The 24,330-nt window shown below is 57.4% G+C and overlaps 2 protein-coding genes across 3 annotated transcripts in view; both read right to left on the reverse strand.

The window, feature by feature from the left end:
- Positions 1–1,656: 1,656 nt before the first annotated feature.
- Positions 1,657–11,638, reverse strand: Tomm40 (translocase of outer mitochondrial membrane 40). Its single transcript, XM_026403860.2, has 10 exons — positions 11,554–11,638; positions 11,178–11,457; positions 10,388–10,455; positions 9,836–9,928; positions 8,929–9,030; positions 8,739–8,844; positions 3,576–3,698; positions 3,412–3,488; positions 3,203–3,305; positions 1,657–2,273 (listed from the first exon to the last, which is right to left on the reverse strand). Exons 2-10 carry the CDS (start codon positions 11,449–11,451, stop codon positions 2,134–2,136), a joined length of 1,086 nt encoding a protein of 361 aa, XP_026259645.2. The 5' UTR covers positions 11,452–11,457; positions 11,554–11,638; the 3' UTR covers positions 1,657–2,133.
- A 1,305-nt stretch (positions 11,639–12,943) lies between these two features.
- Positions 12,944–24,330, reverse strand: part of Nectin2 (nectin cell adhesion molecule 2) — a 28,275-nt gene continuing 16,888 nt past the window's right edge. Inside the window, exons 6-9 of one of the 2 annotated variants that reach the window (XM_026403794.2) lie at positions 17,094–17,247; positions 14,762–14,825; positions 14,560–14,646; positions 12,944–13,936 (exon numbers count right to left, since the gene is read on the reverse strand). In XM_026403794.2, coding sequence (XP_026259579.1) covers positions 13,661–13,936; positions 14,560–14,646; positions 14,762–14,825; positions 17,094–17,247 — 581 coding nt within the window. In that variant the 3' untranslated portion in view covers positions 12,944–13,660. Of the gene's footprint in view, positions 13,937–14,559; positions 14,647–14,761; positions 14,826–17,093; positions 17,248–19,436; positions 20,102–24,330 lie in introns of those variants that run through there. The other variant, XM_026403795.2, reaches the window with a different exon arrangement.

Genomic DNA, 24,330 nt, shown 5'->3' on the forward strand with positions numbered 1-24,330 from the left:
GCAGGGTTCCCTTCATACGCTGGAAGCAAAAAGTGCCGTTAGGTTTGGACTCCAGACCTGACCACCGGCACTTGAATCCTGCCTCTGCCCACTGCCAGCTTGAGATCTTGGGCAAACGACCCACCTCTGAGCAGCCTCTTTACTATAAAAGTGGGAAAGCATGGGCTGGGGCTGAGTGGTAGAGCACTTGCCTGGCATGTGGGAGGCACTGGGTTCTGTTCTCAGCACCACATATAAATAAATAAAGGTCCACTGACAACTTTTTTTAAAAAAGAGTGTGGAGGGGCTGGGGTTGTGACTCAGCAGTAGAGCGCTCACCTAGCAAGTGTGAGGCGATGGGTTCGATCCTCAACACCACATAAAATTAAAAACAAATAAAAATAAAGGTATTGTGTCCAACAACTAAAAAAGTGTTAAAAACAAAACCAAAAAAAGTGGGAAAGCAGCTGGCGCAGCGCACACGTCCAATCCCAGGCTTTGGGAGGCGAGGCGAAGGATTGCTCAAGTTTTCAGCCAGGCTGGGCAACTTGGTGAGACCCACTCAAAATGAAATGGGCTGGGGACGTGGCTCAGTGGTAGAGCACCTGGGCTCGATGCCAGCATGGGGGTGGGGTGGTCTTAAGAGCTGCAGTGTCAGAAGTGGCTTGGCAATAAGGCCAGGTGATTAATTAGGTGGCAGGTACTGGGGACAGTCCCTGTATCAGCTCAGGGACATGATGGGTCAGGAACTTGACAGTCCTCGTGTTCCCCACTGTTTCAGACTTGAGGCACAGGGAGAAGCCAGGCTAAGGACAGGGCCCTGGGGCTCACACCTGGCTCCTCAAGGGGCTGGGAACCCTGGACTCTGTGGTAGGAGGCTGAGCACCTGGGAAAGGAGCCCTCATGCCTGGTCAGGCCCAGGACTGTTTTCTTTGGACTTAGATGGCTGGCAGAGGCGGGGAGGTGGCTTCTGAGGGTAACTAGGGGTCATCTGTACCCAGCAGCACCCCGCCAATCCTGGGGGGGCCCGGTTTCAGTTCCTGTCTGGAGGAGTCAGTAGTTTGTGAGCTCCAGCTTGGCCAGCTCCGACGCCTCCTGCTGAGTGCAGGGTAGCCAGCCCTCAGCTGGGAAGGCGGAGGGCAGGGGTCACTTGGGCACAGAACTTCAGACAACTGGCTGGGAGACAGGGAGATCCCTCATCAAAAGAAAAAACCCAACAATCCCTCAGATACAGGCGACCCGTCCCACTCCCTGGCTGCTCTCCTCCCCTCCTTAACAGTCCTGACGCCCTCCCAGCAGCCTGGACCCTTTAATGAAAGCTGTGAAGGTCCTGAGAAGTCCTACCACCCTCTTCCTGTGTCATCTGGGAAGATCCTGGGACCCTGCCCCCAGCCCCAGTCACCCCTGTTGCTTCAATATGAAGGAACAAAGTCCTCTGAGGCCACTGGCCAGGCCCCATGGGGCCACTGACCTGGAGACGCCGCCCTCTTGCAAAGGAAGGCTGTGCTGTCCCTGTGGGGCACAGGCCACGGGGCGCTGGTGCTGGCCAGGCTCTTCCCTAGCAGAGTGCCAGGCCGTCCTGTGCCCCGGCCTCCCCGCGCCCCCTGCTGGCCACCGCGGGAAGAAGCACAGAATATGGAGGCCCCTCACCTCAACCGCTTTTTTCCCCCATGTATATTGTTTTTTTTTTTTTTTTCCATTTTTTCTGTAAAATGTCCCGGTTCTTCCATAACTTATAAACATGATTTATACCGAGGGGTAGAAGGGAAAGTGGGCAGGGCGGGCTGACGGGGCAGGGAGCTCCTCTTGCTGCCCCTTGGGCGGGCTCGGCGGGGCCCTCTGTGAAGGATGGGGACGCCATGACACTCCTCCCTGAGGTTGTCTGGCCACTTCTGCCCTGGTGCTCAGAATCCAGCGCCCGGATTCCGGAATCTCCCCTGGGACCCTAGCCCACTGGGCTCACCCGGCCCCGGCGCTCAGAGTCCCGAAGCGCCCCCTCGGATCCAGGACCCCCTCCTCAGCTGCTGGGGTGGCGGGTCCCCTCCTTTCCGCTGCCCCCGACCCTGGAGGAGGGAGGGAGAGGAGGGGGAGGGGCTCAGGTCTCCCTCCGTGGGAGGTGGAGGAGGAAGGGCGTGGAGGCGGAGTTGAGTGGACTCAGCCGATGGTGAGGCCGAAGCCGCACTGGAACTTGTTCTTGCGGTGGTTCAGGAAGGCCCCAAGGGCCAGCGTCAGAGGCAGGGGCGGCAGCTTCTTCTCCAGGGTGGCGCCCACGATCCAGTTACTGTCCACGGAGCCTGTGGGTCAACAGCTGTGCTAAGAGACGTGCTAGGTCCCACTCCAGGCCTCCTCAGGCGGCTGACCACTGCAACCTGCACCTGGAAGCCACTCCGTGCAGCCCAGCCCAGCCCCTTCACTCCTGGGAGCCGACAGCTTGCTCCTGGCTCTGGGAAGCCCTTGCCAGGACCCTGGGACCCCACCCCAGTGGGTCCACTCTGGGTCATCCTCCTCCAGGGACCGGGCAGCGCTCCCCATTGTGGGCCTGCAGACAGGGCCAAGCAGGGGCCGCCTCTGCCCAAAGACCGAGATGTCTTCTAAGGATCCATCGTGCAGGACCTTGCAGATGGGCCACTGCATGGAGCTGTCACCGCACCTTGTGAAGGGTCAGAAGGAAGGTGCCAGAAGCAAACCTGGCACTCCAGAAGGTCCCCTCACACAGGCTGGTCATGTAGCAGAGGGTCACCAGGAGGGCAGGCTGTAGGAGTGGACAAGTTCCCAGCCCCCCAGGTGGCTGCTGCCTACCTTAAACCTAGGACCACTGCGGCTCAGGCATGGTCATCAGGACTGGAGACAGTCATCCTGGTGACCAGGCCACTTCCCAGAGCCTCAATTCCTATAATGTGGGATGAATGGGGGGCACAAGATTTCCAGGGTGCCTTCTCCTTATGGGGGGTGGGGTGGGGAAGGACAGCAAGCCACGGCAGAGAGGGCGACGAGAGCTGGGGGGCTGGGCAGAGAGCGCGATGCTCTGGGTTCGGCCCAGACATGGCCATCAGATGTTCCAGGGGTGGGGCCCCAGCACCTACTTCTTAAAAGGCCTCCCTGGGTGCTTTGGAGGCCCACAAAAGCCCCGGCACACAGCCGTCCCTCATCTCCTTTGGCCTCCACACCCACCACGAGCTGAGTCACCTCTTATCTGTTTTCCACGGAGGGAAACGGGCTTTACCTTTGAAGAGGAGGTTGGCCTTCGGCAGGTCCAGCTGGTACCCAAAGGAGACGCTGGTGTCCTGCATCCTCGTGCTGGCCTCGAACTCCACGCCTACCTGCAGCTGGAGGAGCAGACAGCGCAAGAGTGAGCTGCCACCTCGGGGTTCCAGGCGCACAGCCCGAGACCCCGGCCTGTGAGCACGCCCTCCACACGGGCTGCCAGCTCACCTGGTCACTGGCTTTGTGGTAGTACGTCGCGTGCATGCCTGCTTGGCCCAGTGTCACTGTGGCCAACCAGTTGTTAACTGTAAGAGAGGACAGTGGGGGTGGTCACCAAGGAGCCGCGCCATCTGGGAAGCCAGGTCCCAGCCCTGCCCTCAGCCCAGGCTCACGTGTGTATTTCCCAGCCAGCGACATGACGGTGCCTTCCTCTCCGGGCCGCCGGTGGTAGACCAGCTCTCCACCCAGGGCCAGGCATGGCGTGATGCTCTGGAGGTAGTGGGCCACGAGGATTCCTGAGGGCAGGGGACAGTCAGCTCCAGCCCAGCCAGGGGGTGGGGACCAGGCTCCGCCCACAGGAAGCTGGGCAGGTCCCTGGTCCCTCCCTGTGGGCCTTGGTCCTGTCCTCACAACAGCTCCTGGCTTGCTAACCTGCGGGGGGTCAGCCTCCCAGGCCTGTGATGGCGCAGTGGCCTGCAGGACTCCACCTGGCCCAGTGCAGCCCACACTCACCCCAGCACAGATGGATGGGGGGGCAGATGCTGAGGGAGGCGGGTCTCTCCCCCAGGCTCACAAAATGTGCCAGGGCGGAGCCAGGCCGCCATGCCCCAGGCCCAGGCTCCAGCGAGAGGCAGGAGGGCACAGCGGAGGACGGGAGGTGGCTGCCCAGCACTGCCAGCCCAGTGGCCTTGGCCACTGACATCACTTCTCTGTTAACATGACTCCTCCCTGGGGTTGTGACAAAGACCACCATCACTAGGACCCGTCACGCTGAGGTGCGCACCAGAGGCTTGCGTGTACCGCGACGGCCAGCGACTCCTCGAAGCCGAGGACTGACAGTGATTTGCATGGGTCTCTGGAGCCCAGCAGAGCACAGGCGGCAAGAGCCATGTCACTTGACAGGGGAGGAAGGAGCTGCAGACACAGCACTGAAGACAGCACAGACGCTGGGGCCAGAGGAGAGGGACAAGGCAAGACTGGGTGGACACAGACATGGCGCACAGGACGAGACCCCCAGAGAAGCAGCAGCCCCAAGGGACAGGGAAGGCAGGGTGCAGAGAGGACAGGTCGGGGCGGAGCACGGAGACCAGTGGCTTCCCAGGTGGGGAACCGAGAGGCAGATTCTCAGGGGCAGGTGAATGACCATCTTGGTTGGGCCAGCCAGAGGGGCCGGAGCCTGCAAGAGGGGCCCGCCAGAATGGACGGGGGCCTCAAGTTCCTGGCCAGGGCACTGCGGTGGGCTGGAGCTGGGCCCCCAGGTTCCTCTGACCATTGTGACCCTCCTTCCTCCAGTGAGCAGATGACACAATGAAGCGCCGAGCATGATCGAGACTGCACTGTCAAGCCACCCCTCGGCCATCTGCACAGCAACTGAGGCCCCAGAGAAGGAGCCATAGTCACAGACACAGCATCTCCTCTGGCCTTCCAGCTGTGGGAACTACTGGGACAAGGGCCAGCACATCCCCAGGTGTCTCTAACCGCCCTCCTTATCTCCAGGGCCCTGCCTTGCCACCACCTACTCCAGCCGCCTCTCCCACCTCCCCCGTCCTCTCTCCAAACACAAACCTGATTCTGTTCTCCCAGTGCCCACAATCTGCGACAGCTCCCCAGAACCTTGAAAAGATCCTGGCTTCTCACTGCACAGCTGAGACCCTCTGTGGCTTGGTCCCAACTTCAAAAAAGCCTCATCCCCTTCTCTTAACACCTCAGCCTGAGCCGTTACCCTACGGAGCTGCATGAACACACAGGGCTCTCCCCCTTCACCCTCGGCCTACGCCACTGCCCCTTCAGCTGGGGAACCATTCCCACCGCCAGCCGGACACCTGCATCTTCTAAGTGTTTCTGAGGCTTGGCTGCCTCTCTGGGGTCTGCCCCCACTGAACTCCCCCGCCCTGGTCTCCTGCCTCCATCCCTCCCGGGCAGTGGACAGGAATACAGAAGGTCCCTGACTGTGAGGGTTTCCAGCCGTTTTTGAAATGTCCATCCCACCCCAAAGAAGAGCCCAGGCGTTTTGAGTTTCTAGCACTTATCAGGAGGTCTGCAGGCAGTGGGCCGGAGTGGAGGAGGCTTGCCTACTGAGCCAGGCCCTGGGTCCCATCCCCAGCACCACAAAAATAAAACAGAGCTTAGGGCTGGGGCTGAGTGGTAGAGCACTCGCCTAGTGTGCATGAGGCACTGGGTTTGATCACATAAAAGGAGCCCGGCATCCCCTAGATGATCAACAAAACTGCTCCATGAGAGCAGCAGGGGAGGTGGCCCAGAGCCACCTCTCCTCTGCGTGGGGAGAGGCCTCAGGCAGGCTGGGAAAGGGGCCCTGTCTGCCCAAACCTGCTGGGCAGGAGTGGTGGGACAGCAGGCTGGGATGCCACACCTGGCCTTGGCCCAGCTGGGCTAGGGCCCCAGCAGCGCTGCTGCTTGGGGAAGTCACCGGGGGCAGGACTGAACAAGTGGTGGCCGCCCACGGCAGAGGTGGAGGGCACCTGCAGAAAGGGGGCTCCTGGCTCAGCCAGACTCCCTCTGCCACACCACAGTGACCGCTCATGAGCGCTTCCCTCTCCTTTCCCTGATTCTTGCCCCTGGGGCCACACACTGCCATTTTAGAGAAACTGTCCTTGTCACTGCTGGTAAGACGGGGCCCCTTGTTGGAAGTCATAGCAATCTGAACTTTTCCTGGATAGGATTTCCCAACCAAGAGCACATTCATTATGTGAATTTTTTTGTGTGTAGTGTTGGTGATTGAATCCAGGTCCTCAATGTGCTAAGCAAGCCGACAAGGTCCGTGTCTGGAAACATAGGGACCTGTGAGGCTGAGGCAGGAGAACCTCAAGTTCAAACCCAGTCGCAGCAACTTAGGCCCTAGGCAATTTATTGAAACTTGGTCTCAAGATTAAAAAAAAAAAAAAGGGCTGGGGGCATGGCTCAGTGGTTAAGTAAGTGCCCTGGGTGCACACACAAAGGGCAAGAGCTCTACCCCTGAGCTACGTCCTAAGCCCCTTGGGACTCTAGGTAGGTGCTCAGGGTGTAGCACAAGCTCCAGGGACCCCAGCCCTGTGGCCCCAGGCAACTGACTTCACCCTGGCCAGCGGAGGAAGTAGCCATATGGCTTAGGGCCAAGGAGAGCTGTGCCATCATGGCCATGTAACAGACAAGAAGACTCAGGTGGAGCCTGAGTCTGAGTCACTGTGTTCGGCAAGTGACTCAGTGGTGCTCTGGGCAGAGGGCTGTCTTGGTGTCTGAGGAGATGAACAGACACGTGTAAGGACCGTGGTGGCGGTGTGCTCAGGAGGCGCGCTGAGGAGCACAGACAACCTGCTGGCAAGGCGGCATGGGGAATGGGGTCCACAAAGTTTCGGTAAGGTGGGGACAGGGGCAGCTGCCCTTCGAGGCGGCTAAGGGACCCACCAAGCCCCTTCCCTTGCCCCTGCACCAGAGGCCGGGGTGCTGAGCGAGCGTGGGGGGCCAGGCCTGACCTAGAAGAGGTACAAAGCAGGACCCGGGCCTGGGGGGGCACCACCACAACAAGCCAAAGCCACAGCAGGACCTGCCTCGCCCGGCCCTGCTCCTTGGCACTTTCTGAGCTTCAGCTGTTTTCAGCAGGGTTCCAGGCTCTGCACACAGCACACAGGGATGATGGGGGCCAGCCCTAGCCCTCGCCCTCCCCTCTGGAAGGCCAGCAGCAGGGAGGAAGACAACCACAAGTGCCACAAGGTCCAGGGACAGGGCAAGGTGATACAGTGCAAAGATGGACACCAGTCAGTCAAGAAAGGCTTCCTGAGAGGGTGACGCGTGCGCTGATGGCAGCCACACTGAGGCAGGAGGGAGGCAGCAGAAATAGTGCGTGCAAATGTCCTGGGGTGGAAAGAACTACTGGAAAAGCCTATGTGACTCAGCTGGAGTGAGGGTGAGAGAAGGAGTGAAGACGGGTCAGCAGGGGACAGGAAGTGATTCCTCCTGGCCTTTGAGGCCCCTCCTGTCACCTGCTGCCTTCTCCACCTTCCCTGTCTCTGGATTTTATGACATGGCCCTTTCCTCTGCCAAGTCCTGGTCTGGGTGCTGCCTGGCCTTGAATATTCTCACTCTTGCCTCTGGCTGGGGGTGGTTTCTCCTTCCTCTGGAAGCGTGAAGGTGACAACTTCTCTGGGAAACCTCCCTGGCCTCTCACAGGAAGAAGTAACAACTGTCCCTGGGCACCCCAGGGATCCCAAACCGGCCCTGGTTCCCCAACACCGCGTACTCACTGGCTCAGGACTCACCCCAAGAGCCCACGCTCCACGAGCACGCAGCCCAGGAACTGCTGGCTCCGTCCTTCCCGCTGTTCAAGACCGAGACTGCAGAGCTGTCCGATTCCCGTCCCCCGGCGCCCAGTATCAGGCGAATCCCCTTCCAGCCAAGCCAGAACCAATCCCCCTCCATCCCGATCCCTTATACTGTTCCCCAAGCATCAGCATGAGGGGTCCTGTGACAAGCTACATCAGACCTTGTCTCTCACCCACTTAAAACCCTCCTATCACCCCAGACTCACTCAGAAGAAAGGTCAAAATCCCGTGACCTTGGAGTTTGTTTCAAGGGTCCTGCCTCAGGGCCTTTGCACTTCTGGTTCCTTAGGCCGAACCACCCTCCCTGCCACCTGCCTGGTTCCTTCCCTCACATGGTTCTTATATCACCTATGGAAAGAGGCCTATCTGTCACCTTCGCCTGCCCCTCCTTCCCTGTGTCTGCCTTGTTGGAATGGAAGGTGCAGGAGGCCGGACAGTTTTCTTTAATCCCCACCTTAAACCCAGAACCCACACCCCACTCTCTAGGTACCCAGGAGACGAAACACACACAAGTAACCTAAAAAAGGGAACCGAGAGGGAGAGGCTAGAAATACAGACAGAGCCACAGTCCCTGCCTCTACCCCACCCAGACAGGAATCCTCAGCCCCCACCTCCCTTCACAACTGCACGTGGCCTCTGTCATCTAGTGACCTTTTCTGTGCCCCAGAACCAACACGGAGCACCCCCCCCCCCAGTTAAAGTGTCAAAAGCAACTCACGTGACTTGGGTACCTACCTATAGCTAGCGTCGCTCTAAGATTCCTGTCAACGGGACACCAACTATGGAACCACCGGCTGGTTCAGAGGCAGCCCAGGTCCACCCAGGAGGAAACCAAGGCCCACGTCCCAGTCCAGAGTGGCGGCCAAGCGCTCCACCACCGAGCCACCCCAGCCTGGCCGGTTTCAGAGCCAGTCCCTCCCATCACTTCTCACAGGGTGGAAAAGCAGGTCCAGAGAAGCAAACAGATTTGTAAGGCTGGGACGGGGTTTGCGACCACCCTCCAAGGCCTCTGCCTCTTACCTGAACCCACGAGAACGTCTGGGTTTCCTAGGGTGACGGCTGCCGTGAAGTCAGAACCCCGGTACTCCCCATCCACCTGCCAGTTCACAAACTTCGACTGCTGGGTCTGTGGGGAGGGGAGTGTGAGGGCAGCAGCTGTGCCAGGAGCACCTGGCTGGCCCAGGAGTAGGCGGTGCCCGCCCCCACTCACCTGGATGGCCATCTTGGACCTGAGGCCAGGGCCCAGCTGGTGAATGACCTGAGCGTTGAGGCTGCCACTGTTATCCATGTCACCCACCAGCACTGGGAACGCCTGCGGGGGGGAGAGGGCAGGTTAGAGGTTGGAAGGCAGCACTTTAGCATGTCATCAGGAGGCCCAAGCCCTGAACCTGGAGTCAGAGGCTCAGCACAAGGCTCCCTCCTCCATAAAGCGCTCCCTCAGCACCTGGGCCAGGTTAGGGCCTCTCTCTGGGTCCCCACAGCCTTTGAATTCCCCCATTTTGTGCCCACCCTGGGTCATTACTCTCAGGGAAGAGATCTGTCCCACTCTACTAGACTATGAGTCTCACAAGTGTCTCAGTCACTACTGTATCCCAGCACAAAGCTAGGCATACCACAGAATTACAACAAAGTTTTGCTGAATAAGTGAATTTATTGAAGGGAAATAGGTAATAGAAACAGGGACCTAAATGAGTACTGTCTCCCTCAGTCCAGGCCTACAGTCACCCCCACCCCAGTATCCTGCCTCCCCATGGCAGCCCGAGGGAACATCTGAAGCACAAATGTGATGATCATCTTTCCCCTGTTCAAATGTTCCACGGCTCTCTAGCGCCCCCTAGAGAAAGTCCAAGCACCTGGCATTTAAAATCCCACAACCTGATACCCAGCCCTGCCCATGGGTCATCACTGTCTGGTGTTGTGATCGCCCTGGTGCCCCCACCAGCATTTCTCAGCACAAGACCAGAGAGAGAGAGCAGGGGCTCAGGGAAGTTGCTGGAGAAGGGACTACCCATGTTCCAACGCCTCTTGGAGAGTTCCAGTCCCTATTCCCAACACTGAGGTCTGAGACGTGCATTTGGCCACATATCTGTTCAAGCTGATGGCAAAAGGAACCTCACCTCTGTGGGACTCAGCTGCTTTGTCCCCACATACGTGACCCCGAAGTGGTAGTTGGACTCCCCGATTGTGCTGAGGGCTACTGTGTGGTTCACCTGGGAGAAAAGGGAAAGTTGTGGGGTACTTGCCAGTCTGGCTTCCCCAATGGAGGGGGCAAAGACAGGATTTCTGGGCAGGGGATGAAAACTGGGGTGGGGGTAGCTTAGTGGCAGAGTGCATGCTTAGCCAAGGTGAGGCCCTGGGTTACACCAATAAAGGACAGACTAGGAGGTATGACCTAACTAGATTAGAGACTCAAGAAGGGTGGGCTGCAGGTGGCTGACACCTGGCACATCACTCCTGCCTGCATGCTATGAAGCCAGGGGCATCTCTTGATTCTTTGTCCCAAAACCCTACCAGTGGCCCCACTGAGTATTCAGCCTGGCATAGTGTCTCTGAGTTCTTTCAAGTTTGAAGGAGCCCAGCCCTTTAGGGACAGTAAGGGAATTTGCTTGTGTAGATGCAGGGGATGGCTGTGATGACCTCTGGTGGGTAAAGGTACCTGGAGGGCTCACCTGGAAATGGTTACTCAACCCTTTGTTGACTGTAAGCTTGACACCCTCCATCTGAATGGGAAACAGCTCTGGAGGAGAGAAATGCTGTCACACTCCACTCAACAAATGACACACCAACAGTCAACTCTCCTTCACCACCCAGCTCTCTCCAGAGACCCACATCAGAAGATCTCCAAAGTATCACAACCAGTTAGGGAGGCAGTAATGTCTAGTAGACAGGGCCAGGAACTTTGCCAGTGTCCAACATCCAATGCCACCATCTGCGTGACTTTAACCAAGTTTGCTTTATGTCAAACTCATCATATGTATGATGGGAGAACGCACTAAATGGAACTGTTCCAAAGACTTAATGAATCACCATAACCTAAATAGCAGAACAGAACTCAATAGGTCTCCATCACTATTACTACCATAATTACTCCAAGCCAGGACCCCAAAAGCCTTGGGCCCCACCCCTCAGGGGAACCTTGCTGACACTGTGACCTTGGGCCTCAGTTCCCTTCCCGATCACACTAGAAGTCTGCTGTGACTGATCCTGGAGCTCCAGGGCTGTCTACGGCTTCTCCACCCTACAGCAGTCCACCCCGAGGTTCCACCATCTGGTTCATCGTTCTATGCCCAAGTCCAACTTTCCATCATTTGCTCCCAACGTCAACACCTAACGCTCTGTTGAGTGACTCCAATGGTGCGCGCCAATTCCCAAGGTCCCCAGTGTCCTCTCCGCGCCGGCCCCGCACCCCTCCGCGAGCTCAGGGCATCAGATCACCCGCAGAGGCCCCTCGACCCTTACCCTTGCACTTCCGGTGGCACTCCTCGAACGTGCCGGGGTTGGGCAGGCAGTCGCAGGCCCCGTTGTCAGAGACCCCTGCGGCACTGACGGTGGCAGCCCCCGCGGTTCGGTCCGAACCTCGACCCGCGCTGGCCCCAGCACCAAGGCCGCCTCCGAGCGGCGGCAGCGTGAAGCCCGGCGGCGAGGGCGGAGGTGGCGGCAGCCCCACGAGGGCCGGCGCAGGTGGAGGCGGCGGCCCTGCGGGCGGCGAGCTAGCGGCCAACACGTTCCCCATGGTGGCCTGCGAGGGGAGAGGTCAAAGGGCAGAGGTCAGGGCCCGCGCGCCCCGGACTCAGCCCCTGTGAACCCCTGCCCTGCTCCAGACCCAAGTTCTCACTGGCGGTGGCGCCTGCTCCCGGCCTGGGCTCCGCTCCCACCCCGTGCGCCACGCGCAACCGAACTCACTGCAGCCGCCGCCGCCACCGTCACTCCGCCCCGTTTGACCCATTGGTTCAGTGAGCACTAGGTTCCACCCACCGTCTTCGGCGCCCGGCCTTGCAATTGGAGTCGTGGCTGGAAGTCCCACCCACCTCTCCCGAACGTCCTTTTTGATTGGTTTCCACACGCAAGCGGCCCAGCAGAGCTGTTGGTCCTTCCTATTGGCTTGCGGCACCCACGCCTATTGGCTCCCGATGCCGCGGGTTCCGGGGCTAGCCCACCAATTGGTCTGTACTGGGCACTTTGCAACGCCCATTTGACGCTTCGTCCCGCCTCTCTCTTGAAGGACCACCCTCTTTCGACTCCGCCCCGCTGCAAGCGCTATGGTAATTGGTCGGCTTTGGCCCTTGGAGCATCCTGATTGTGTCTGTGGTGAACAGAGGGCTGATCTTGATGACGTCTCACTTTTGTTCTCTCATTGGCTAACATACCAGGGTCGAAGGACACAGGTAAAGGTGGGTTGCGCGGCAGGGGCTGCTAGGCAGCAAGGTCAGGCCTCGCGTCCCACCAGGCACCGCGGCAAAGGGGCGCTCTCTCTATTCCAGAGTCGCTCACCGAAAACCGGAAGTGCAGGTCTTTCCCACAGTGCCCCGGGAGAATGCTAACCTGTTCTGTGAACCCTGCCCTGCTCGTTACCCACAATGCCATTACTCCGTAACGTTACTTTTGCCCTGGACCCACCCCTTTCGTTACCCATCATGCCGTCGGCTCCCTGCGTCACTGCGGCTTCTATCTTTGGCCCATTCATTCCCGTCCCATTACCCATCGTGCCTTCGCCCCATTAATTTCAGCTTCGTTGCCTGAACTTTCTTCAACCCGCTTCTGCCTGATCCGGTTCACCGTTCTCCTGGCCCGTCCCTAGTTAACCATCGTGTTCGGCTCCGCCCGCTCCTGTCCACCGTCCGTCATGCCCACCGCCCGTCTCTCCGTTATTCTTTATTCTGCCTCTTGCTCATTCAGACGGATTATCCGTTAACCCTCGGGCTCCTGTTAGATTTGTAGTTTTGCCCCGAGTCTGTTTACTTGCCGCTTTGCCATTAAAACGAAACCCCTTACCTAATTACTCATGTTTAAACCTTTGCTGCGTTTATTTCTACCCATCACCATTGGTCTGCTGCTGCCCTAATTCTTTTCATTACTACTTTGCATGCCCAGGACTTCTGCCCTCTCCTTCCATTATCCATCATCTCTTTACTCCCATCCCCGCCCCCTTCACTGCCCACAGAAAACGCAAGACCTGTTCAAAGTATAAATTCATAGTTTGTAGGAAATTTTAGTTTACAAAACAATACAATAGCTTCTACCCCCAACCCAGGTGACCCACTTTCCAACCCTGCAGGGGTAAAGGGATTCAGTAGTCTTCCAGGTAACAGTAAATGCTCCTCCCCACGTTGGGCTGTCAAGGCACACTGCACGAGGCTCACCCCATCTGGCAATGGGCTGGGGCATCATGCTCTGTAGACAGGAATGGGCTGGTGGGCTCAGGGGAGGATTTGGGCCCTGAGACTCCTGCCTGCAGGAGGAGGGGGATGGGAGAGCTCTGGCTTGGCCTGGGGAATTCCCTCCCTCCCACCTTTGGGGAATAGGTAGGAGAGGACAAGTGGTGCTCTGCTGCCTGGAGGGCTCAGGTCTATGCAGCAGGGAACCGGTAATGCCCACCATCGCAGACCTATTGGGACTTCACTGCCTGAGACCAATCTGAGGTGTGGAGTCTTTGTGGGGGGAGTGGTATGGTCTAAGATCACAGCCTCAGAAGAGTCCTTGGGGTCAGAATTTGTGCAGAAATATATCCTCCCTACCCTCTGCCTCAGGAGATGAAGTCATCAAGTTTCCTTGGTCATGGCAGGTTTCTCTGGGACAGAGATCATAGTGAAGCCACTAAGGTGGAAGTGGTTGGTGGGATGCACATGTGTTAACTGCCGTGGCTTGGCCAGCGGTCAGGGGCACTAGATCCCTGGCAGAAGGCTAAGGGATCAGGTGCAGTGAGAGGTCAGAGCCTTGGTGACTCACACATACATGGCTCTGGACACAACAAAGCCTTTGCCCTGGTAGGAATCAGTGGGGCTGGGGTAGGACAGGGCATCGTAGATGGGGTTGATCTTGTCCAGATAGTCCTCCTCCTCCTCTTCCTCCTCTTCATCCTCATCTAGATCCAGGGAAACTTCCTCCACAGTAGGTGGTCCTGGAGGCACCAGCACAGGGGCCCCCAAGCTTGTGGCCCCCAACAGCAGTGGTCCGGACCGCTCTTCCAGGGTGGGCAGCTCGTGGTATCGAGGCATTTCCTGGAGGTGGGGAGGGAGTTGGAATTCAAGGTCATCTCCTGGGCATGAGAGTCCCAATCCACCCCTTGACCCACAGATCCTGACCCCCTCTCCCCTATGCCAATCAGACCTGACTCCGTTCCTGCTGAGCTGGTTCTCTGAGCTGATGCTGTACTGGGACAATCATAAGCCCATCTCCAACCCAAAGCCCAGAACAGGGACCTCAGGGGCCTTTGCCACTTGATTCCTGTCTTTACCCATGAATCTTCACCTCAGTCTTGCCTTTAACTATTTAACCTTGAGCCTTAAACAGCTCCTTGAACCTCAACTTGTCTCAGGTGCAATCTGACCCCTGACCTCCAGGAGACCAGTGAGGGGGAGCAACTCTACTGCCTTGACCCAGCTCCAGGCAGTACCTGGAAAACGGAGATGCTGAGCCAGTCTGCATTGCTCTGACGACTTTACCCTCGTGTGGTCGGCCTTTTACTCCTGACCTCCTTCACTGAATCTTGAACACATCTCAGAGTAGTCAATCCAGCCAGAGACACAGCCTGATTTGGGTTGTCACCCTTAAGGGCCAGGGCCTGACCCTCAACCCTTGCTACCAAGACCCTAAACCCATCTGTCTTCTCCTGAGCTCCTACCTGCTCAGCGCACGAGATGCCAGCGTCAAAGTAGGGAGTCTTGAGTGGGCTGTGCTCCGAGGCCCCCAGAGTGAAGAGCTGGGAGGGCTGTGGCAGGAGGGAGAGGGCAGGTCTGGGGCCACGGGCTTCTCCCGCAAGCCCACCCCGTGGGGAAAGGAAGGTAAGGAGTGGGGACAGCTTGGATTCCAGGGGAAGTGCTCACCATCTCTGGCTCCTCCAGCTTTGCCTTTGGGGTGGGTGGCTTGTAGGAGGGAGGTCCTTCCAGGCTGCGGGGTGGGAGGTGGGTCAGGTGGAAACCGAGACTTCAGAAAGCCCCTGCCCCGGAGGCTGGCTGTGCTTGGCTTCCTCTGCCTGGACCTCCCTTTCTGTGGCCCCTCCCTGTTGCCAGGTGAACCCCTCCTCATCCAAGGAAGTCCTCCTCTTTCAGGAAGAATCCCTGCTTCTCCTGATGGATCAGGAATGTGGGTCACATCTAGCTGTACAGCCCCTCAGGGAAATGCCTGAATTTGTACTTTTTTTTTTTTTTTTTATAAGTTTTTTTTTTTTTTTTTTAATATTTATTTTTTAGTTCTCGGCGGACACAACATCCTTGTTGGTATGTGGTGCTGGGGATCGAACCCGGGCCGCTCGCACTACAGGTGAGCGCGCTACCAGTTGAGCCACATCCCCAGCCCCTGAATTTGTACTTGAAAATGTTATTTGTGATGTGTTCAATTTCCACACCCTACTGTGAGCTCTGGGAGAAAAGGACAAGACCTGGGTCATCGTCAGTGTCCCTAGATCCCCAGGATTCAGAGAAGGTTTATTTAAAAGAAAAGAATGAATCCTCAGAACTGAAAAAGTAAAGATCAAGAGAAGGAATAAAGGATTGAGATGCTCCCTCATCCTCAACCAAGTCCCTCATCCTCCCTCACAGACCAGAGCAACCTGTTTATGGATAATGATGGGCTCTTGCAGGCCCTGAACTGTCCTGTGCCTCTCTGGCCATGCGTCTGTCACAGGTCTGTCTCCTCCCCACTGTGAGCCCCAGGAGGCCAGGGCTAGGGCACCCTGGGCTCACACTGGTGGGGCACCCAGAAGACCAACAGCAGCTGTTGGTTTGAAGGGACTGGAGGATGAAGGCCATGCTCATGTCCTGCGTCCCTCTACTGTACCAGAATAACTTGGGGAGTTTGTTATGCATATGGATTCTGAGTCCTTTCTCAGAAGTTCTGATCCAGTAGCTTTGGGGACAGGTCCAAGAATTTGCTTTTTATCTTTATTTTTTTATTTTTTTGGTGCCAGGGATTGAACCCCAGGGTCCACTTAACCACTAAGTCACATCCCCAGCCCTTTTCTTTCATTTTGAATTAGGGTTTTGCTAGGTTGCTTTAATGCAGAGGCTGATCTTGAACTTGTGATCCTCCCGCTTCAGCCTCCTGAGTTGCTAGGATCACAGGTGTGCGTCACCACACCCAGGAGGAATGTGCATTCCACTGTCCCCACTGTACTGACAGTGTTATTTGAGAAACACTTGGCCACAAAAATTTTTGTGGGATGAATTTCAGCAGTGGAATTTCCACTCTCTGAAACTGGTTCCTCTTCCACAAAATAAGCATCATTAGCTCCTTCTGAAAACTTTTTCCATGATCTATTCACTTGTGTGGACCCTTTAAAAAAAAATGTGTCTCATCATTGTGTCCCTACCTTCCAGTGCTAGTATTTCTGAATGCTCGTTGGATTCATGGTGCGAGACTGTGCTGGGGTCACACATATAAAATACATCTCACTGGCACAGAAGCGCTTTACAGAGCAAGGCCAGTTCCCCCCAGTGTCCAGTCTCCCTCTTTCTCACCCTAATAGAGGAATTAGCTGGGCACATGGCCACTGAGAATAAAGACTATGGCCTGGGTGGTGGCCCATGCCTATGATCCCTGCAACTTGGCAGGCTGAGGCAGGAGGATTTCAATTTTAAGTCTGCCTCAGTAATTTAGTGAGACCCTCAGCAACTTAGCAAGACCCTTTGTCAAAATAAAAAACTAAAATGGGGTGAGGATGTAGCTCCATGGTCGAGTGCCCTTGGGTTCAATACCTAGCACTGCAAAAAATTAAAAAAAATAAGAACTACATTTCCCAGCTTCCCTTGCAGCTGGGGCAACCATGTGACTAAGTTCTGGCCAATGGGAAGTAATGGGTAACTTGCCCGCTGTTTCTCTACAGGGAAGCCAGTTGCCCTCTATTCTCCCTTCTCACTGGCTACAGTGCCGGCCTTGAGGCCAGGACGGCAGTGTCTGGTGATCCTGTGCAAAGACCCTGGTGGATGAGGAGGGAGCCATCTTGGGACGCAAATGAAAACCATGCTCTAGGGAAAGTGGAGCAACAAGGTAGCAGGAACCTGGGCTCAGATGACTTCTCCGCAGTACTGTCACTTTCCTTCCCACCTCAGGGAAGTCTGTGTCACCAAGTCATCATGGATGATTTCTCCCACCCACAGCCCCCACCCAGTGCCCTCCAATTCTGCCATCCTCTCCCCCTTCAGGACCCGCGCCACTCACTCATCCTCCTCCTCCGCCCCCTGCAGCCTCTGCTCCTTCTGCTGCTGCCGACAGATGAGGATGCCCGTAGCAGCGACAGCTGTAGCGATGATGGCAGCAATGATGCCACCAATGATGCCACCCGTGGCCCCTGCGCCTGCCGTGTTGGGCATTTCTGCAAGGAGAAGGACAGTGTGAGGGAGAAAGCCCCAGCTCCTCATCCCAGGCCCACCCTTGAGTCACCTCCCACCTGCCTTCCTCTTTTCCCATGGGAAGGGGACACTGTTCCATTCAGCTCATTCTTGCTGAGTGCAAGTAAGGAACGTTTGTTGTGAGCTGGGCTTGGGAGGAGGAGCGTTGAAACACACGCCTGGTCTCCATCCTCATGAAACTTAAGTTCTGGTTGGGCAGGGAGGCCAAAGCAAACAAACAATGTGACATCTTATATGCCAGGTTGGGATCAGTGACAGAGGATAAAAATTCAGAGTGAGGAAGGTGATAACGAATGATGGGAGTGCAGACAGGGATGTACTGTGAGGGGACATTTGAGCAAACACCTGAAGAAGGAGCAGGGTGAGCCATGAGAGTATCTGAGTGTGCTACAGTCAGAGGATCCACCAGTGCAAAGGTTAGTTTGTTGCACTGCTGTGGATTAGACCTAGGGCCTTGCTCATGCTAGGCAAGTGTTCTGCTACTGAGCTATACCCCAGCCCTGCCTCATGGCTCTTCTAAAGAATAGGAAGGAGACTGTGAGGCTGGGCAAAGTGGAGGGGAGAGAGATGAAGGAAGAAGATGGAGGATCAATTTAAAGGTAGAGAAGCCGGGGAGATCCTGGGACCAGGAGCAGAGACCCCCATTCATGGTAGGAATGGAATCTCCTCCAGACTAGCAGGAGGGCTTGAGAGTTCATGTCCCCAGGGCTCCCTTATTGCACAGTACTTCCTATTCTCACTTCCAATTCTCCCTTCTCACTGGCCACATCCACCTCTCCTAGTAGTTATTGAAGCAATGACCTGTTTGCCAATTTCCCCTGCAACCCTGAGCCGAGCCCCAAGGTCAGGTGCACAGCAGGTGTTTGCCAGATGTCTACAGCAGGCTTGGAATGGACACTCAGTGACATGCCAGATGAGAGAAAACGCGGCCCTCCTGTTCCCAGGGGGTGGGGTAGACCATCAACAGAGGAAGGCCCAAGGGTGGAAGAGTCCTATGGTGTCCCGGTGACACCAACCCCACCGTCCAGATGAGGAGAGGGAGCTTCCCAGGGGATGCTGTCTGCATCCAGCAGGGCATCCTCTAGAGGGCTTCAGAGCGCGGGGACAAGGAGTCGCGGGGACAAGGAGTGATCTGCTCAATCCACACACACCGTCATCCTCAGGTTCGGCTCTTCTGTCTTCACCGACTGGGCGAAGGGCAGTGCGGGCCACACGCGTCCAGGTCCTGTGTGTCTCCAGCACGGCCGGGCCAGGCGCTGCAGAGCACGCGGAGTCCACTCAGGCTGAAAAAGTGCGGCATGTCCGTCCCCTGCTGGCCCTCAGCTCCGAGGGCATCCTGCGCGTGTCCTTGCCGGATCTCACGACAGTCTTGGGAGGCAGATCTGGACACCAGCTCCCTTTTCCGGGAGGCCAGAGGCTCCGGAGCTGAGTGCCATAAGCCTGCCCCTTCCTCTCTCAAACTGAGCCTGGCAGCTGAGGACCTTCTCCACCCGGGCAGTGGGAGGGACGCCACTTTGAATCACTGAGACTCCCCTGGGGCTGGGCCCTGAGCAAGTGGGGAGGAAGGTGGCTGGAAAGGGTCACTGGGAGGGCCAGGCTTTCCACGGATCCCCAGCACCACAGCTGCCCTGTAGCCTCAAGGACCCCCAAGACAGGGCAAGTAGCCCTCCCTTCTTAAGGTCCTCAGCAATCCAGAGGAGGTCCTGGCTGGGCTGCCTGCAGTTAGACCGCAGCCCTCTGCCCGCACATTCTCTCTGAACGCAGGACATTGGGACCCTGGCTCCTGCCAACCCCCCTGTCCCCCAAGGGCCCAGGAGTCCAGGTACTCAGCCTAGCTTTCCAGGTGAACTTGGGCCTTCAGCCAGTCTGGCCACCCCACTTCCATCCGGAGACCCAGAAGTCCCAACACTCCAGCCTCTAGGCCCCAAAGCCTGTGACCCAATTCCGAGTCCCACTAGCCTCAGGGGTCCTGGGCGTCCATGTGATCTGAGCCCCCACAGGCTGCCCCCTAGGGGGCCCAGTACAGTTTTTCCCAACCCCTGGGACTGGGTAGTCCCCGTCCCACCCACTCTTTCCCCAGGACCCAAAGAGGGGGTCTAATGTACTACAAGACACCCCTGAAGTTTTCCTCCAAGGCATTTATTAACTCCTGAGTGTCACGGGGCTAGAGGCAGGCTAGGGCCAAAAACAGTCTCTGAGGGGTCCTCTCTGGGTCCCCGTCACTGAGCTCCCGGGCCACCCCTTCCCATGCAGCCCTGGAGAAAGGAGAAGTCCAGTGAGTGATTCCACTTCCCTCCAATCCCAGAAAGCGGGAGGTAGCGCGTGGATCCAGGCCAGACAGACAGACAATCGGACAGTCCGGCCAGTCGGCGGCCCTGGCTGGCAGGGCCGGGGGAGGTTGTCTCCGTCTCTCGTCCCCGGGTCACACATAAACCGCCCTCCGCGAGATGAGGGAGCCGTCCAGGTGGGACTCCATGTCGTCCTTGAGCGCTGGGCACGGAGGCAGCATGAGGCCCTCCTCCGCCTTCGCCTCTTCATCCTCCTCCTCGTCCTCCTCGTCCTTGCCCTCTGGCCTCATGGGACCCGGGGAGGGTGGTTTCCAGAAGACGGGGACCCCATTCCCAAACATGGGAGCTTTCGGATCGTAGGATGCCCTGTCTCCGATGCCGCCGCCGCCTCCGGGGCTCTTCCTTCTCCTCACCCTCAGCAGGATGAAGGCCAAGGACCCCCCAGCCAGAAGCAGCAGCACCAGCAGTGTGCCCCCCACCGCCCCCCACACCAGGAGACCCGCGTCTCGGGAGGAGGCCTGGGGGGTGTCTGAGGAGAGAGAAGGAGGGGGGGAGGGGGGAGAGAGAGAGGGGGACACCAGGTCAAGAAAGCCATCTGGGGCGAGGGGACACCCAAGACGCGAGGGTTAGGGGGTGACTGACTGGAGGGGGGACGAGGAACGTCTGCACCCCTGGCTCCGGCGGGCACCCGGCAGGCGGGGCTGCCACCTGGCGCTCTGGGGACACGACTCAGGCCCGCAGTGACCCTCAAAGACTGAAGCCGTTGGCCAGAGGCGTGGTGAAGCGCTCGCTGGCGCCCAGGCCCGGCTCAGATTCCGGGGTGCAAAAGAGAACTGCAACCACCAGCCGAGACCCAGAGTCCCCCGGGGACACAGCCACAGAGAGCTCCTCTACCTGGCACCCGGCAGCGGGAGGGCAGGGGACAGCAGACTCCCACACCCGGCCACCCTGCTCACCAGCGGGGACCCAGCTGCCTGTGTTGGCAGCCACCTCCAGCGCGAGCTGGGGCCTCTGGAAACTCTGAGGTCAGGTCCCCGCTGGTTCTGAGCGTGGGGCCGGGTGACTCCACAGCTCTGGCCGTCTGAGGGGGGCAGGGCCCTAATAGTTCCTACGTGTGTGGGGGGGGTGACCAGGTGGCAGTGGCCCTGTCTCCCTGGGCTATGGGGCCCCAGCATGTCAAAGCCACCTCCTGGCTTCCTGGGGGCATCCTGCAGTGGCCGAGCAGGGCACTGGGGGAGGGACAGCTGAGGCGGAAATGGAGCCGGGGGTGGGTGGGGGACGAGGAGGAAAGGAAAGGAGGGAGGAGGAAGGGGGCTCTGGCACCCCACCAAGGACAGAGACAGTTGCCAGCGGGTCCTCTCACGTACCCCTTCCCACCCCCGTGTGCCGGCCCGAGGGAGACGGGGGCTTCGTTCCCACAGACAGACCCCCCTGTGCCCCTGCACACAGGGGGGCTGGGGTCCTGGCGCTGAGGCTTCTGTCTGTTCTTGGTGGTTTCTTTTATTTATTTATTATTTTTGGTTTTGAGATAGGGTCCCGCTCTGTTGCCCAGCCTGGCAACAGAGGTGCTGGGAGGAACCCAGGGCCTGGTGCATGCCAGGCCAGCAGGCCACTGCTGAGCTCCACCCCAGCCCTAGGATGGTGTTTGCCAACAAGGGGTCATGACCCAGTAGCTGGCAAATCAGGTTAGTGACCTGCATTCCGCATTATAAAAAAAAAAAGAAAAGTAGGCCCAGGTGCCGTGGGGCACGTGTACATTTCTAGGAGACTGAGATGGGAGACTGAGATGGGAGGATTGCAATTTCAAGGCCAGCTGGGGCAACTTTAATGAGTTTATAAAAAATAAAAAGGCCTGGGGAAGCTGCGCGCAGCTAGGGAGGCTGAGGCAGGAGGATCACGAGTTCCAAGGCAGCCTCAGCAAAAGCGAGGCACTAAGCAACTCAATGAGACCCTGTCTCTAAATAAAACACAAAATAGGGCTGGGGATGGGCTCAGTGGGCGAGTGCCCCTGAGCTCAATCCCTGGTACCCCCCTGCAAAAAAAAAAAAAGTAAAAGAAAAGAAAAACCGAGGTTGGGGGGTGGCGACAGGGATGTGGCTCAGTGGTTGAGCGCTGGCCCAGCACGCACATGACCCTGGGTTTCAGCCCTTCACTGAAACAACACAAAATCTGTACTGAACACTGGCCAGACCTTTCTTGCCATGATGCCCTCAATGACAGCGTAATCCTACCTACGAAGCTTGGACACGTCTTACAAGTTATCTCAGGATGATTTCAAGGGCACATGAGGCTGTGCATAGGCCCGGTGCGAACATCAGGCCACTTCATATACCACCTGGCCATCCTCAGGGCTCCAGGAACCAGTCCCCACAGATGCCACTGTACCTGCACCTACATGCTGAGCTGGGGCGTGAAGCACGACTCTACTGGGACCAACGGTCAGCAGCACCTGCCCACGGTCCTCGCTGAGCTGGAGTGCCTGCTGTCTCTGGGGTGGAGCTCTGGCGCTCTGGAGCCAGGGCCAAGTCTGCTCATGTGTCTGTTGGTCAAAGGTGCTGAGCCTCCCTAGAGACATCTGTCCCGTGGTGGCAGAATGTGAGGACCTGTGTTTGTGCTGGTGTGAACCGAGTCTGGCAGTGCATCTGACTTGAGTCCCTGTGTGTCTGGGAGACACTCCCACTTTTTTTATTTTTGCATTACTGGGGATTGAACCCAGAGGTACTGTACCACTGAGCTACATCCCCAGCCCTTTTTAGTTTTTAAATTTTGAGTCAGGGTCTCATTAAGTTGTTAAGGCTGCCTTCCAACTTGTGATCCTCCTGCCTCAGCCTCTTGAAGTGCTGGGATGACAGGTGTGCACCACACACTGGCTGTGGGACTCTTTTTTGAGCAACGTGACCAAGAGCCCCGAGTGTCTTCTTGGGTGGGTGTGTGAATGTGTGTTGGTACACTCCTCATCTGCTATTGGATTTCTAAGGTGCTGAGTGTGTCCCCATTTCTGCTGGCAGCCATCTCTGGGAGCATGTCCTTATGAGGAGGTTAACTATCATGGGTCTGTGGCTGCCCTTGGGGGAATGAAGAAGCGCCCAGCGTTTCTCCTGACGATGATCCGTGTGGGCAGGGTGTCCCGTGTACGGCAGACTCTTCCTAAGTGAGCCTGTGCCTCCTGAGGGTGGGCAGGGACATCTGTTTCTAGGGCATTTCTCAGGGTGGAGGGGCTGGGTATGTTCCAGCTTGGTCTCCTCTAGGCATGCCTCAGGGATGGCACCTTTGATGTCACCACTGTACCCCCAACATCAACAAGAACTCCTGGCAAACAGGCGACCTCAGCAAATATTTGCCAGAGGATGACCTATTAAATGAGAATCTCTGGTGGGGCACAGTGGCACATGCCTATGGTCCCAGTTACTCGGGAGGCTGAGGATGGCAAGTTCAAGACCAGCCTCAACAACTTAGTGAGACCCTGTCTCAAAATAAAAGATAAAAAGGGCTGGGGGTGTGGCTCAGTGATAAAATACCCCTGGGTTCAATCCCTAGTACCCCCTCCCCCAAAAAAGAAGGGCTGGGGCTGGGGCTCAGTGGCAGAGCGCCTGCCTCACACATATGAGGCCCTGGGTTCGATCCTTAGTACCACATAAAAAATAAATAAATAAAGGTATTATGTCCAGCTACAACTAAAAAGAAAATATTTTTAAAAATTAAAAAATTTTAAAAATAAATAAATGAATAAAAGACTCTTCATAACTGAGTTTCTGGATAGTTTTAGGGAGCAGGCGCCTCCCAGGACGTCCGTGGTGTCTTCGGGGCACCCACGTCTGAGGTTTCTGCATGTGGACTGCTGTCCTGTGTTGTGTGTCTCCTTCCAGGTATGATGGTGTGCTGTCCCTCGGGGTCTGTCGCGTGGGACAGTGATCCTAAGGCAGCGCGGCCCACCTCCCAGGCCAGCGTCTGGACTCTCTGCATAGGCAGGTGGGGGTCTGTCTCTGGCTGTGTCTGTGCCACAGGGACAGGCCGTGCCTGGGAGCAGGTCCCTCTATCTTTGGTTGTGTTTCTAGGGGGCTCTGCTGCCCTGTTAGGGCCACCATTCCCGAAATGAGTGTCTGCACAGGCAAGCTGCGGGGACAGTCATCCACGAGGTGCTTCTAAGAGTGGCTCTTTCTAGGCATGTGCAAAGTCTCAAGGGCTCTGACCAGTGTCACTGGCCTTATTCAGTGTGTCTTGGCTGGTGCCACTGCTCTCTCCAGAGTGTCTTGGTGACAATAGGTCTGGTGTGTGGGTGATACCCAGGCTGGTGTCTGTCTGGATTTCTCCTCTTCCCTGCCCCAGAACTCCCAGCCACAGTGTCCCCTGTGTGCAGACCCTGCTGGCATGCTCCTGACGGGAGGTACTCTGTTCTCGGCTGTGGGCGCCCATGTGGCTGTCTCCAGGCATGTGACAGTCCTGCCTGTCCCCAAGTGTGTGGCTAGACCGTGATGATGTGGCCCTGTCTCTATCCCGGGCCCCGGCTCCTGCTTCTCCCTTCTGGCCCGCTTCTGGGGCCTGTCTGCGTTCCTAGTGGCGCAGCGGCCGTGGGTTTCTGTTTCTGGCCTCACCGTGTCGGGGCTGTGCCTGGAGTAGCTTCCCGCCAGGCCCTGCCCAGGCCTCGACCTCCTCACGCTGTTCATACCCCTGTGGCACCTCAAGGCCCACAGGGCAGCGCCCACAGGGCAGCGAGCCGGGTGTGTACCCCATCCTGCCCAGGGCAGCAGCACGGCCTCG

The sequence above is a fragment of the Urocitellus parryii genome, chromosome 15, assembly GCF_045843805.1.
Source record: "Urocitellus parryii isolate mUroPar1 chromosome 15, mUroPar1.hap1, whole genome shotgun sequence".
Lineage (NCBI taxonomy): Eukaryota > Metazoa > Chordata > Mammalia > Rodentia > Sciuridae > Urocitellus > Urocitellus parryii.